The 15,091-nt window shown below is 28.8% G+C and overlaps 2 protein-coding genes across 16 annotated transcripts in view; one reads left to right on the forward strand and one right to left on the reverse strand.

Annotated features, from left to right (window-relative positions):
* LOC118204256 (acyl carrier protein, mitochondrial-like) overlaps positions 1 to 15,091 on the forward strand; it is a 50,411-nt gene that overhangs the window by 21,283 nt on the left and 14,037 nt on the right. The window contains exons 4-5 of one of the 3 annotated variants that reach the window (XR_015042431.1): positions 2,782 to 2,873; positions 9,239 to 9,321. Coding sequence is in view for 2 of the 3 variants with exons in the window: in XM_085821499.1 (XP_085677625.1) it covers positions 2,782 to 2,873 (92 nt within the window). In the remaining variant the exon portion in view is untranslated. Of the gene's footprint in view, positions 1 to 2,781; positions 2,874 to 8,178; positions 9,180 to 9,238; positions 9,359 to 15,091 lie in introns of those variants that run through there. The other 2 variants (XM_085821499.1, XM_085821498.1) reach the window with 2 other exon arrangements.
* PGS1 (Phosphatidylglycerophosphate synthase 1) overlaps positions 11,009 to 15,091 on the reverse strand; it is a 134,149-nt gene continuing 130,066 nt past the window's right edge. For all 13 annotated transcript variants that reach the window (XM_085821494.1, XM_085821490.1, XM_085821485.1 and 10 more), the window contains one exon: positions 11,009 to 12,404. In XM_085821494.1, coding sequence (XP_085677620.1) covers positions 12,285 to 12,404 — 120 coding nt within the window. In that variant the 3' untranslated portion in view covers positions 11,009 to 12,284. The remainder of the gene's footprint in view (positions 12,405 to 15,091) is intronic.

Raw genomic sequence — 15,091 nt, forward strand, 5'->3', positions numbered from 1 at the left:
AGAAATAAACTGACAGATCAACACTTGCAATCGGTCTTAAGAGTACAAACAACTAACTTTCAACGAAATATATAAAAAATTATTGATAATTTTATCTATTTTTATTTAAATTATTGATAATTTATAAGTCTCAACCGTAACACTAATGTATTTAAATATGGCTAACTTGTACAATTTTTATTAAAATATTTATGTATTAAATGAACATAACCTGTAATTTTTTTTTCAAGCTGAACTGGGTATGCTGGCCTCAGTAGCATATGCAAGGGAAAAGGGAAAGCGTCTCCCTCTTTGCTTACATACATAAGTAATGGTCTCCAAATCAGTTTAAATTTGGTATGATACACGTCTGATCCAAATCAGTTTAAATTTAATATGATACATGTCTGAATTGCAAATTAAGCACCCCTCCCACCACCACAAGGAAGTTTTTTGCATATACTATTGGCCCTCGGCAACTAAGTCATTTCTATGAGTGGCCCTCCTACTGTGCACCCCTACGTTAGACTGCATAATAAACAAACACGACCAAATTTGAACATGCTTTAACATTTGCTGAATTGTCTTCAGGTTCAGTTCCAGCAATTGCCTCATGCAGTTCGTTGTGCATATCGATAGTCGAAGGGATCATTTCAATTGATTGCTCAGAATTTTGTTTGTTTGTTTCGAATGCATTTTCGTGCATATTTTGATAGTTTGAATTATCAATTATCCATGTTTTCCAGTTATCCATGACCTACTTCCCTGGCATTATCCCAGGTAATCAAGAGTACACTGTTATTCCAAATCAGTTAAAATCTAGCCATAAGAAATTGCACTTATATATGATAGAATGAGCATATAAGGTAGGTTGTGTCAGTTCCGAACTCTTAACTTTGCATGTGTCCTTAATTCTTTCTTCCTTCCCATCATAAGTCAAAGACTAGATGTATTTTCACATATAGGCATTAGTTTATACCACCTTCACATTTATAATTCATGTTTCTTGTGGAATCATTCTTCTAATTGGATAAGGCTTATTATTTTTTTGCAGACTATTAGAGCAGTTTTATAAAAATTAAGTACTGTAGTAGTTTACAATTAAACACATCATTTTTTTTTACCATTCGTAAAACAAAATTATTTTTTATTTGCATGAAATAAAACAGATAACTTAATCTATTTATTCAATTAAAATAAAATTAAGAATTATTTAATAGACCTGCATGTAGTACATAATTTTTTCATTTAATGCTTATTCATTACATATTTGCCAAGACAGTCTTCATGCACAAATTCATCTTAATTAACTCAGTAGCAACTTCAAGATATATAATATATTGTATTATCCTATTTAAATTAACAAAATATTAAAAATGCTAAAATAAATAAAAATTATACTTACCTACAAAACAGAACAAGTAATCCAGATAATTAGAGTTGCATGTTAGTTACATAAAGAAGATAAATGCCTTAAATAATTTTCAATTCTACGAGTAAATTCGAAGTTTTTAAGAATGAAAATATTTCTTTCTATTAATGGTTTTTAAATATCTTTTGAATGAAACAAACAAAAAAGAAAACTTTTTACAACAGCTCTCAAGCAATGCCATTTTTTAGAAATGAAGAAAAGCAGCTAAAAATAGATCAAGAAGGACCAGAAGATTCAGTTTCATATCGTTTAATGCAAATATATTGTGAATTATTAAATCATTCTGTGAGCAAAGGTTAAAATCATAAAGCACTTAAAAGAATTTCAATCTATTGTCTAGACTTATTCACAATTGATTTTAGAGCTTCTCATAATAACTTTATTCAGATTTTTCTTGAAGGAGGAATGCACTATTATAACACTGTGAAAAATCAATCATAGGCTGGCTGTATTTGATCTATTTACACAATTTCAGTATACATTTATATAGAATTATATTACTGTAAAAAAAATACTGCAAAATTAGAAGAACTGGTACTTATATATTATTCTTGTGAAACTTGCCATACAGCGTGATTCAGCACCATCTGTGAATAAGCATAATGTCACAACATGCTCATATTTGCACATTTATTTGATGTGAACTTATAGAACCTTCTACAGAATAACAAGCAGTGGGTTATTTTCAAATTTATGGGATCGTACCATGATAATAGTGTCTATTAATAGGCGCAATATAGTTCAGCTGAATGTGGCCGATGAAGCAGTAATAGATTGGAACAATTACATGCAAAATTTATACGCATAATGATCTCATATCTCTGTTGAATCTATTCCAAATAATGTAGGGCTTCTGGTAAAATTGTAGGGCCTAACAATAAAGAGACATCAATACTTTCAGCATTCAAAAGAGATTGGCACAACTTTGGCAAGATCTATGGTAACTAACTGTCATGGACAAAGACATTGTCAGATATGTAGCTGACAGATTTGATATTTATGAATAGGTAAGATTCTTATAGATTTCAAAAACAAAATTTTCATGGTGAATGAGATAATACGTAAGTACCGAAAAACCATTTGAAGCATTTGAGAAAAGAGTTGTTACCAACAAAAGTTTTCCAAAATCCATAATAAACCATCAGAAAAATAATAATATAATGCCCAAAGTAAATAATAAATACAAAATGCTGTAAAATTGTTTCAAACTTAAATAAGATATTTACAAATGTAAACAAGTATTTACATAAAAATTATGGCATTACATTTGTTTGAATTTATTTTAACAATTACTATTTCTCTTTCATGTTTTTATTTAATGTGGTACATCTTTTTACACTTTATTGATAGTTTTGTTATGCTTTCAACAGATTTTGAAATACCTGATGAACATACGCATCGCTTGATGAGGCCAAAAGACATTGTCAGATATGTAGCTGACAGATTTGATATTTATGAATAGGTAAGATTCTTATATATTTCAAAAACAAAATTTCAATTAAAAACAGTTTTTTTTTTAAAATTTATTTCAATCACATTGTAAATTACTTTGATCTTCATTTAATCAAACTTAATTTTCGTTGTCTTAATACTAGGCATTCATAAAAGGTGACTACAGGTTTAATTTTCATATACTTAACCTAGGCCTATATTTCTTATTACACAGTTCATATATATATTTTTCAATAATGTTTAAAATGTCAGATTTGACATATTTTTTCAGGCCTGAGTTTATAAGCAGAACAACAATTTTAAGAATTTTTCTTTTTTTCTTTCATTTTGCATTTCTAGGCAAATAAACCTTATGTACTTTGCCTTAATTAAATTATTCTAACTTTTTAGAAAATAACAGCCTGGTTTAAAATCGTGTAAATTTACATTTGTTTCAGTACATACCTAATTAAACCATTAATAGCTTTTTTTTTAAATACTTTTAAATGAAAAGTATTAAAATGTTAGATAATTTTATGAAATACTTTGTCAGTGGCATCAAGAGGTTTTGCCTGAAGCCTTTTTTAAATTGGTCCCTGCTTAGTAAATTAATCATTATGCTTTAAGAAGTAGAATGCAAGAAGTTCTGTACTGTTTGTTACATGAAAAAAATCAGTGACATATTTGTAATTAATTTTTTTCAGCCCCTGAGTTAATTTTAAAAGTATATGAAATTATTAATTACCTAATGAACCATTTCTGTCTTGTAGTTCCGCCATAAATTAAGATAAATAATTTTGGTCTAAAATATGCAATGAAAAATTATTATATTTTCACAAATTTTCCAATTTCTGCATTTAACCTTTTAACACAATGATCACTTCCCTAACTAAAATTCTTGCCTTATTGAAACTGTATAAAAAGTTTAATTTAACATTTGCAGAACCATTCTATTCTTTTCTCATTAAGTTCTCTGTATTAGAGAAAATTTATAATTGAAAGTAATAAGGAATTATCACATTTTGCCACACATTTTCTTGTGGTGTAAGTGGTTAGAACATCCAGTGAGTAGTTGGAAGATCAATAGTTCAAATACTGGGAAAGACTCATAATTTTACATTTAGACTCTCAAAAAGACACTATTGAATGCCACCTAAAAATAGAAACCTGTAAGCAAGTAGCCTGCTTATTGAATAATACAGGTCCGTAACTACCACCAGGAGAACTGGGAGCGACTGAGGGAGAAAATATATAGATTTTTTTATGTTGGAGATTTCATTTTAACACATTGCACGTGGGGAAGATACTTTTATGTATTTTGCAGTCTATCACTACATCGCAGGCTACGTAAAAGTACGTATTCAGTAGATTTGTGCTGGACAATGGATATCGTATAAATATGATGGGCATTGTAAATATGTATTGATTCATTGTGATTTAATAAATGACCAGACTCGCCTTGAAATTCATGAAAAACTTCCTGCTACACGAGGAAAAGTTTGCGGCGAGGCAAATATACCCGCATACAATGTGTTAAAAATTGAAGCCGAATAATTATTTATCTAGCTCGAAAAATTAATAGTGCCACAGGATTAGCAGTATTACTGGTAAAAAATCACAGATCACTTCAGAAGCTCCTCTGATGTATGCATAATATATAATAAATCTAAATGCCGCTAAAATTGCAACAACAGGCATGTTGGCAGTCTCACGGAGTACAATTTCATGTGTGGAGGCCATTTGTTCTAATAACCATGTTCTTTAAATTTCATTTTGTTCCACCTATTACTCTATTTTTTAGACTATTTTACTTCTAATTTTAGCCTTTAATTTCCAAATATAAATGGGTAAAATTAGTTTACTTAACTGTGAATATTGATAAATATTTCTAGTAGATCAAAGTCCATTGCACTGCAGTTAAAATGTGTATTCTAGGGGTGGCCAAACTTCATGTGAGTAAAAGCTGCATGTTGGAATTTAGGAAAGCTCGAGAGCTGCAACTAGATTTTTCAAAACCCATATGTTCATATTTATATAATTTTAAAAGGAGTGAAACAGGTTTCAAGTGGAAGGAAACATGAGATTCTAAACAATCACTCAATGACAGTTTGCTTGTATTTTCCTGTCATTTGAACATTTAGTGTTATTGTATTTAATTTTATTTGTATAACACCCACAGCATTCATCTGGGAGAGCCGTGTTATGACTACCTCTTGCATATTCATTCAGTGGATATTACATGCACCTAATCATATTTAATAATTTATAATATATATCTTTTCTTAGTTTTTTTTATTTACATCAGCAAAATATTTGGAAACTCAAATTAAGAGAAACCTACCAATGTAACCTTATGTGGGAATAAATTTTGAATAAAACTATCAGTTTTGTGACATAAGCCCCTGATCTTAGAAGCAAAATGCCTGTGCCAGAAATTGTGTGTGATTATCCTAAAATAGTCTTATTTGCACCAAATAAGGTTGCTTTTGCCCAAATTTTAAATCTAGAATAAAATATTTAAATTCGATAACATGTTCTTCTGAAAACAGCCCTCCATTTCTTAAATTCCTTTGAAATTTCAAAAATTATTTTAGAACTGTAGCTTTCCTATTTCCTAGTAGACATTGCCCAAGCAGCCCTTAGCAGTCAAAAATTAAATTACCAACCAAATAAAATACCAGTTGATACCCTGCTGAAGATGGGATAAGCGATTGTTTTAAGTGGGTCAAAAGGATTTGTAAAGAATCCTGTAAGCAAATAACCTCATTCATGCTAACCCGGACATTATCATTTCAAAGGCCGACAAAGGTGGCCATATAGTTGTCATGGGCAAGAACACTTACATCAACGGTGTCACTTAAATGAAGGACCATAGAATCCAATCTCTAAAGACCCTTCACCTTTAGCCCTTTCAAAAATAAAAACTGCCATCAAACTTCACAGATCCTTTCAACCTACTTAAAACCATCACTTATCCCATCTGTTGTGAATAGTGTCAGATTATATGCTCTCCTCAAAATTCATAAAAGTGGTATTCCTTTCTGCCCTATTGTATGAAATTTAGGCACTGCCTCGTACCCCATTACCTATATATTTAGTTTCTATATTTTCAACTCTATTAGATAATAAAGTTAAAAAACATTTCTCCTAGAAATTTAATCATGGCTTCTTTTGATGTAAAATCATTAGTCACCAGTGTTCCAATGAAAGGTGCATTTAGATGTCTAGAAACCAAAATTCGTGAATTTCATTTCTCCTGCATCGAAATTGACAAGTTAATTTTCTTTGCTCAACTCTGTTTGAAAGAAACACATTTTGTTTACCAAAATAAGTATTACAAGCAAACTGAGGGATTAAGCATGGGAAGCCCCATCCTTGCTGTTGCGTACATGCATTATTTTGAATCAAAATTATTTGAAACTGTAAAGTTCCCGGTATGGTTTCGCTGTGTAGACATACTTTTACATTGTTTGACAGTAATAAAGATGATTTAAAATAAGTTATTTCAATAATGGATTCCATTGATCCTGCTATTCAGTTCACTTTTGAACTTGGAACATCCAATTATATTCCGTTGCTCTACATTTTGGTCACGTGTAACACATTCAACTTCAGTACTACTGTTTATGTAAACCTTCATCAGTATGCCTTCCTCCGCACTTCAAATCATGTCATGTGCCTAAACAGAAGTTTTTATTCCTTTATTTTCCATGCACTTAAAAGTTTGCTGATCCAAATCAGCTCTGATCAAGAACTAAATTAGTTAAAAGCAGTTGCTATTGACAGAGGCTTTTCACCCAAGCAGTTAAAAAATTTTCATCTCAACACATATCAAAAGGTACACTCTTGTTTTAGGAGATTATAAGAATTCTGTTGTCATTACTTTCTTTTCATTGATTATCTATAAAAATTGCACATATTTTACAGAAATTTAACTTTTGGGTTGTTTATTCTCTCATCAATGAAATTCCTAGTTCCATACTTAAAAACTTTATTCCGGATGTGGATTACTGAGATATTTACAGGATTCCTTGCCTATGTGGTTTAATTTACATTGGTTAAACTAAGAGAGCCTTAAAATTTTACGTTAAAGATATCTAACTAAGCAAAAGTTAGCTTCATTTCATTCCTGTGTTTTCCGTGCACTTCAAGTTTGCTCTTCCAAACTGTCTCTTGATGAAGAACTAAATTAACATTATTAATCAAGCAGTTAAAGGATTCTTTACCTCAACACATCAAAGTGCACACTCTTGTTTTAGGGGATTATAAAAATTTTGTCATCATTCCTTTCTTTTCATCAATTAAGCTTATAAAATTACACGGATTTTGCAGAGATTTAAGTTTCGGGTCGTTTATTCTCCTATCAATAAAATTCTGAGTTCCATACTCGAGGAACCCATTCTTGATATGAATTCCTGGGGTATTTACAGGATTCCTTGTCAGTGTAGTTTAGTTTACATTGGCCAAACTAAGAGAATAAAATTTTGCATTAAGGAACATGAGGCATACATTAGGAAAAAAAAGCACATAAATTCTCTGTTGGCTAGCACTGTTAGTCCGAAAATTATTCAAAAAAAAAAAAAAAAAAAAAAAAAAAAAAACCCTCCATTGATGAATTAGATTTGAGGCATTTCACATTCAAAAAAGTCTGTGTTCTAGTTAATGAACAGATTAATGATTCTAATTAATGTTTGGGTCACAGTTCTAGTCCAATCCATCTTTAACTTCAGCCTTTAAGGAAATTATGGTTTAGTTTTCTTGTTTCATCAATAGATGATGCCAGTAACTTAACTTCTGTCCAGCCGTTCTTATCGCCATACCTTATCTCGTTCATTTGCACTTTGGCAGCTACCATCGAAACTAGTCGAGCAAAATTTCCTAATATAACGCTGATTTTTGTTTGACTTCTCCAGTGGTCATTCTTCAGCATATTGTTTTGACCTAAGCGGTTCTGTGTTTCCACTTATTCCTCCTATTATTTCCACTTATTCCACTCCACTTGCTGTGAAAAGCAGTCTCAAAATTTGAAGATATTAAAGGGGAAAAATACCACCATCCTTAAAAGAGATTCAATATTTATAAGAAAAAAATAAAAATCATGTCTTTGTAGAAGAATCCAGAACAGCTTCTATGGTTGCTAGACACTTGCAAGAATCAAGTGTCATGAGCAGTATTTTTTGTGATTTATTGGACAAACAATAATATTGTTTCTTTTGTGACTTTTTTTACAATAAAATTGTGCCAGTTACTGATTACAAGTACAGTCAGTTTCATTTAAACATATGCCACATACTAACACTTTTTTTTTTTCTTTTTTTCAAATTACAACACACCAGCTTCCTTGCTGTGGGGTGAATTACATTTTTGATGTCACTGTCTTCTGGCAGTGGAAATTGTGCCTCCCGATTTTGAGAAGGAAAGAAAAGATTAAAAAAAAAATCAACTTGGATGTAACTATCACATCTATCACCTTATTCAAGTAACCATTCATTTTAAATAATCTTCTGTCTCGAAGGAAGTTGAGAACTGAGTAACCTGATTGTTTGTGAACACTTTTTTTCCTCCCCTCTTTGGAATTTGTGAAAGATCAAGTGAATGTACCTCGAGCATCTGCAACACTAAATGGTCTTCGAAAAGCATCAATGTTGCTCTCAGCTCTATCACACCAGATTCTGGTTATCAGATTTACCAACTTATTTAAGTATCTTGAAATCAGGAGCTCTTTATGTTTTCCTATAGTGTATATGATTAGTGTATAGTAAATAGAATATAATTTTAGCAAAGAAATTTTAAAGTCAACCTTTTGTTGTAGAATTTAAAAAAAATCATTTTATTTAAAAACACTTAAATTAAAAATGGGCTTAATTTTACTTAGTCTAAAAAAAAAAAAAAAAGCAATGAAGAAATCTGCAGTGTAAATAATTAAAATTATTACTTCTGCATGGGAGAGCAAAGTATATAATAGGAAGAGAAATATTTTCTATATTTTTGAATTGAATCTTATTTTAAGACAGTATATACAATTTATTTTCAGCAAATAATACTCAACTGTATCATACCAAATTCATTTTCAAAATATGCATATGCTTGAAAATGTGATCAATGTTTGGTTAAATTATTATCCAAATATATTGTTATACAAATCTTCTTTCACATTTTCAGGTGAATAATTTCTGTTGCTTCTATCTAATAAAATCTGTTTTTGCTATGTAAAAACTTAAATATTTGAAAAGTTTGTTTTCTACGTCACAAAAAATATATAGTGCACATTTTATCTAAAAATGTCTGTTTATGTCACAAAAATGTCTGTTTATGGCAGTTTTATTTCTTTAAAAGATGAAATTTTAGTTTTATAGTAATTCATTTTTAATTGATTATATTTTCTTTTTTATATAGATTGCTGCAAACTTTGCCTCTGTATAATACTATGGCATATGTTAAATCTTTAGAAATTAAACTAGAATTATGTATTCAATTTGGTATGTATTATGAAATAAATAAATCATTTTATCAAAATCTCTTTCATAACAACTTGGTAAAATAAATATAAGGGTGGAAATATTGCTGTATAGTCTGAAAATCAACAAGTGCTAATATAATATATAAATTTTGTTAAAATTAGATAAAAGATTTTAGTATGGCTTCATTTCAAATTATTTTATGCTTTTTTGGAAGGGAGGTTTAGATTTAATAACAAAAGCTTATTACTTTTAAATAGAAAAAAAGTTTTAGAATATTCTATTAGCATTAGAGGGGAAACTTAAATTTTAGATCAATAAAAGTAAATTTTATGCAATAAAGTTAAGAAGGAACAGTAATTGTTCTTCCATTTAAATTACATGCTTAATCATAATGACTGTCTCTAGCTGATAACTGCTTTAATTTGTAACAGAATTCTTGTAAATTTCAATGAAAGACCCAGGCAGCACGACTTTGAAAACATATGCATTGTCTTACTGAAAAAAATGTGCTTTGGGGAACCATGCTGCCTGTGCATATGTGCAATAGAATCAGTATTTATCCATATAACAGAAGCTTATATTGCTAAGCGTCACAGTATGATTTACCAGTAATATACTAAAAAATTGCTATAATTTAAATATATGAGGGGCAGTAAAAAAAGGTCCCTGGAATTTTGTAACTTTTTATTACACAATATAGATATGTATTTACTTAATTGCCTTCAAAGTAGGCTTCTTCAGAACACACAGTTTTTGCCATTGCTGGAAACAGAAATAAAAGTCATGTTGTGGTATCTTCTAGAGTTCATCCATTGTGTTGAATTTGATGTCTTTTTATGGTGTCAAAATGATTAACTTTGAAGCCATTTTGATCTTGGGTGGGGGGAAGCCCATTTAGACAATCCTAATACTGCATGACCACAGGCACAAAATTTATAAATATGGAGAATTTGGTTAAAATGAAATCATAAATTGGTGAAAAAATAGCAATTGTCACTTTAATATAACACAAAATTTAAGTGCCGATATGACTAAAATGTTTCCGGCATCTGCGTGGGATAAATGATAAATGCGCTATTGACAGAAGACTGAAAATTGAATGAAGAATTACATAATGATTTTTAGGAATATTTTTCTGTAAAAAAAAGTATTTTTATATTTAAAAAAGTAAGTACAAAACATACTAAACTGTTAATTTAGATAGCTAAGATATCCAATATTCATTTAATGCTGTTTCAGATCAAAATCGTACTTTCTTGTCATCTCTTGTTTCTACCACACTTTGACTACATGACATTATTGAAATTAAGATCGTAAGTTATTAGTCCAGAACAGGAAAATGCAGAATTTAAATGCCATGCTAAGTTTTCATGACATTTTATTTACAAGATGATGATTTTGTTACACATAAGTTGCCAAAACAGGGGGAAAAAACATTTGAAAAATTAGAAGAAAGATTAATATTAAGGCATGAGTAGTAATACATGACGTATTTGACAGAAGCCAACTCTTCGTCACAACTACAGGAGGATTTAATTTTGAGTGAACTACAGTGCTTTGTGGCTATAGCTATGAGTAGATTGTCTAAGTTTTGCAAATAAGATGCAAGTCCTGCCATAAATTACCACATAAGGTGGTAAATGCAGATAACGAAACATTTAGGGTTTGGGGCTTAAAATGTGATCGTAAGTTACTCAAGCAAACATAACTTGTGTGATGAATTTATTTACATATATGAGGAAGCACATTGTACAAATGCAATAAAAATTTACATTTGTAATAAATACATAAGCAATAATATTAAATATACAATACATCAATAAATACATGAACATACTAAATTATGAAATAAAAAATTTGACATTTCATGTCATTTGGTTAAAGTCCTAAAACTTCAACCAAATATAATAGCACATTTTTTTTCCAGCACTCATAAATTTATCAGCAAAATGTGAAAGGAGTCTTCAATATAGTATCATAAAATATAAAAGAATAAAAATGCCTTCGAGCATTTTTGTACCTATTCTTAACGTCCATCATTCTGCATGCATTTAAAATGGATAACTATTATACAAAACTTGCTATTTGATTAAAATGGGGAATATGCCAGATTCATAATCATGTTAGTTAATAGCTACATAGTCATTTTTGACAGTTACACAGTGTATTCTATATAACTGAGGATTATAGTAATTTGCTATGCAATAGATACAATTTATCACTATATAAAATCATAAATGAGGATTACAGAATCTGTATTACTACTAATGTATTTATTTGTGTTGCATTATGCTTTCAGCACCATCCCAAAGTCACATTTTGCTGGCTTTGTGTCATTAACCAATGATTATCTCCACAGGAAATGTTGAATATTAATTATAGTTTGAATCACACTTTAAATTTTTAAAACAAATGTAACTTGTAAAAGTGAAATTAAAAAAGTTTCAAATATCTTTATAATAAAAATAATGCAGCACTACCAAAATGTTCTCTGAGTAAATTTTTTTTAACATGTGGGAGAAGCATTTGAAGATATCTTTTGGGGGGAGGAAATTGCCATGCAGATAAGTTTCCTGTTTATTTTGTACTAAACTATTTCACTTGAGAGAAATCTGGAACAGGAAACGTTTTATACACAAAATCTAGAATTTAGAATTGCATTTTATTTCAGCAACCTGTTCGATGCAAATGAGCAAATTAATGGAATTTGACTGCAGATGTATGTAATTTTAATCCATGGAGTTTGATTTCCAATTAAATTTGTTACGGTATTTTTAAATTGTACTTATTAATGGTACATCATGTAATATTAAAAACACATTACAACAAAAAACAAACCTTTCATTTTTTAAAAGAAAAATACAATAAAATTAAGGCTGAGCAAATGATTTATATATTTTTATCAGGAAATTATTAACAATGAATAATTTCAATGAAAATGTAAATGAATGTACGAAATAAGTTGTAATAAATAAGATATGTCAAAAAAAGTCTCGAATGAAAAATGTTACAAGTTTCACCCACAATGAAACTTTACGATCAGGCCTTTCAAATAAAGACTTATCAATAACTGTTGTTCTGTCATAGAGCCTTTTTTGTTCCTAAAATAGAAAAATCAATTATTACTATCAGCAGCACTCTTCTTAACTAAAAAAAGCATACTATTTATTATGTGTGGTAATAATACAAAGTTTTAATTTCAGTTGTATCTGTTATTTATTTTATCTCCTTTTGCTTTTTCTTGACAGCATCATCAAAATATTTCATCTTCCTTAATATGTTTGAAAAAGATGTCAATAAGTGATGTGATTTTAAAAAAATAAACACTTGAATACTTTTTTTGCAATAAATTTTAAAACATTACTATTGCATTGCTTTATACTGAAAATGTAAATGAAAAATTTACATCTAAAGTACATAAAAATTAACAAAACTCTTTATACTTTTTAAAATTTCACAAGATCTTTTTCAAAATCTTGACATTTTTCTTAAACAATTTTTTTTTCATCTCTGTAGGAAAACAATTTAAAATAATTACTGCTAAACTAAACATTATTTTAATTTCTATGCTTATTTGAAACTTTGGTTAATTTAACCTTCATATAGTTATATATAATACTTTATATATCAATTAAAAACTCTCTACAATAAATTAAATAACATGAATGATTACAATCAAGCTTACCATTTTATTCTCTAAAATTATATGGAACTAAAAGCATGTGATCCATAGCATATTTGATTGATTTAATTGTATTAGCAAATCATTGTATCCAGAACAAATATTATTAAATTGTTGTTATGCAATACTTCAGATTTTACCAATATAATATATTCTCAGTCTACCAAGTTTTCATAAATCAGGGTTACAAAGTTATTTGCTTTAATTAAGAACTAACTAATTAACCAAGCCTGAAATAAAAATATAAGTTACTATTTTAATAGACTCAAGTATTTTAAATTTTTAAAGAAATGTTTATGTTATCACATTCAAACGCTGCTTACTTCAGTCTTAATTTCAAAACTAAATGCCTCTTTTTACCAGTTACTGATGCCAAAGTAAAATGTCAGTGAATCCACTGTAGTTTATTACCCTGGATATATGATACTCATTCGTGATTGAGAAATGTAACTGTAATCAAATAACAAACATAATTGTTCTATAATACAAAATATAATTATTAATTTTAAATCTTATGGCCATACTGTTTTTTTTTATTTGTAGTCACTTACTTATTATGATACAAAAGTAAATAAATATAAAATTATCCTGGCTGGATTAATGAATCAATTAGCTTCTGTACAAATCGTATTTAAATATAATGTTACACTGTAAATACATACTCTTTTTTTCAAAATACAGTTGACTGTGATGTTTCCTATATGCTTCAAAGTTTATTCTGTGATAAATGATTACTACTTCAGAATTACATTTAAAATAAGTGTACCTAATATGATGGTGCAATTTTAAAAGCATCAAGCATAAGTTTGTAAGGTATTATAAGTTATACCAAATGCTTTTTCATTACAGTGCCTTACTAAACTTTTTTAAAGAAGTTAACACAAATGCAAGTCTTCAGGTTATATATTTTTTTAGGGAGAAAATTACAAAATATATATATTGAAAAAAAAAAAAAAAAAAAAAAAAAAAAAAAAGCTTAATGAACTATCTCTTGGAGAATCACAATTCCAGTCTAAGAAATGAACAATTTGAAGACATCCAAAAGTCAATAGCTGCCAATCATGAAATCTGAAAAACGGTGAGATTTTTGCTAGGACATCAGGAGGGTTTCATGTTAAAGGAATCCCATACTGACTTAAATTCATGTTTTAATGCATGATTCAGATTATTGATACCTGTGTTGTACAGTTCTTATATAAAATATATTAGCATTTAATTAAATATTATAAATTTTATGTCCTTATTATTTTTGAATTTTTTTGTGTGTTTTTATGCTGAGGAAATCCCAAGTAAGGATGGAAAGCTTTTATTTATCAAAGTACCTTTAAAAATACAATGAAAATAAATAATTCATATACATAGTATTTGTGTGGATAAACTTAATAACCACATGTTGAAGTAATATAAAATTAAATAAAAGCATTAACTGCTTAAAATAGCTTGAGTCTTCAAGCTATTTCATTCTATAAAATCATTCTATAAAAATCATCATCATTCATTCTATAAAAATCTACAAATATCTACAATAGAGTAAGATAATTCGGATCAAATAAAATTTTATAATAAAAATATCAATAAAATGTAATTTTAAAAAATAAAATAAAATTTTATATGAAAAATTATTCTGAAAATCACTGGAGATGGGAGGAATAGAATTTGTAAAATTTAAGTTTCATTAATTCAATATTTTTTTTTTTATTACTAGGAAACATTTTTCTTTGTAAAGGTTAAAAACTGCGTAATCATGTGATCTACCAGATGTGGTACAAAACTAGGAGAGTTGAGAGCTATTAAAAAAGGTCTAAAAAATTATCGCAATTCCATCAATGGCAGTTTTTCAAAGCATGACACAATAGCATTGACCCCCCCCCATTTCCATTTTCTGATCCATAAATGATGCATGATAATGGCTTATACTGCTTAATGAAATTCCTGGAAAACACTGCTCTCTAGTGCCACAACACTTGGTACTGATCTACCTTTGAATCATCCCATATAAGACTTAAACCACTTCTACTCCATTTAAAAAAATAAAAATAAATAAATAAATAAATAAATAAAATAAAAAAAAAGAGAGAAAAGGGATTTTGGAGATCATATAATAAC

The sequence above is a fragment of the Stegodyphus dumicola genome, chromosome 8 (genome assembly GCF_044657685.1).
Source record: "Stegodyphus dumicola isolate Sdum_Otavi_A_Nest chromosome 8, ASM4465768v1".
Taxonomy (NCBI): Eukaryota; Metazoa; Arthropoda; class Arachnida; order Araneae; family Eresidae; genus Stegodyphus; species Stegodyphus dumicola.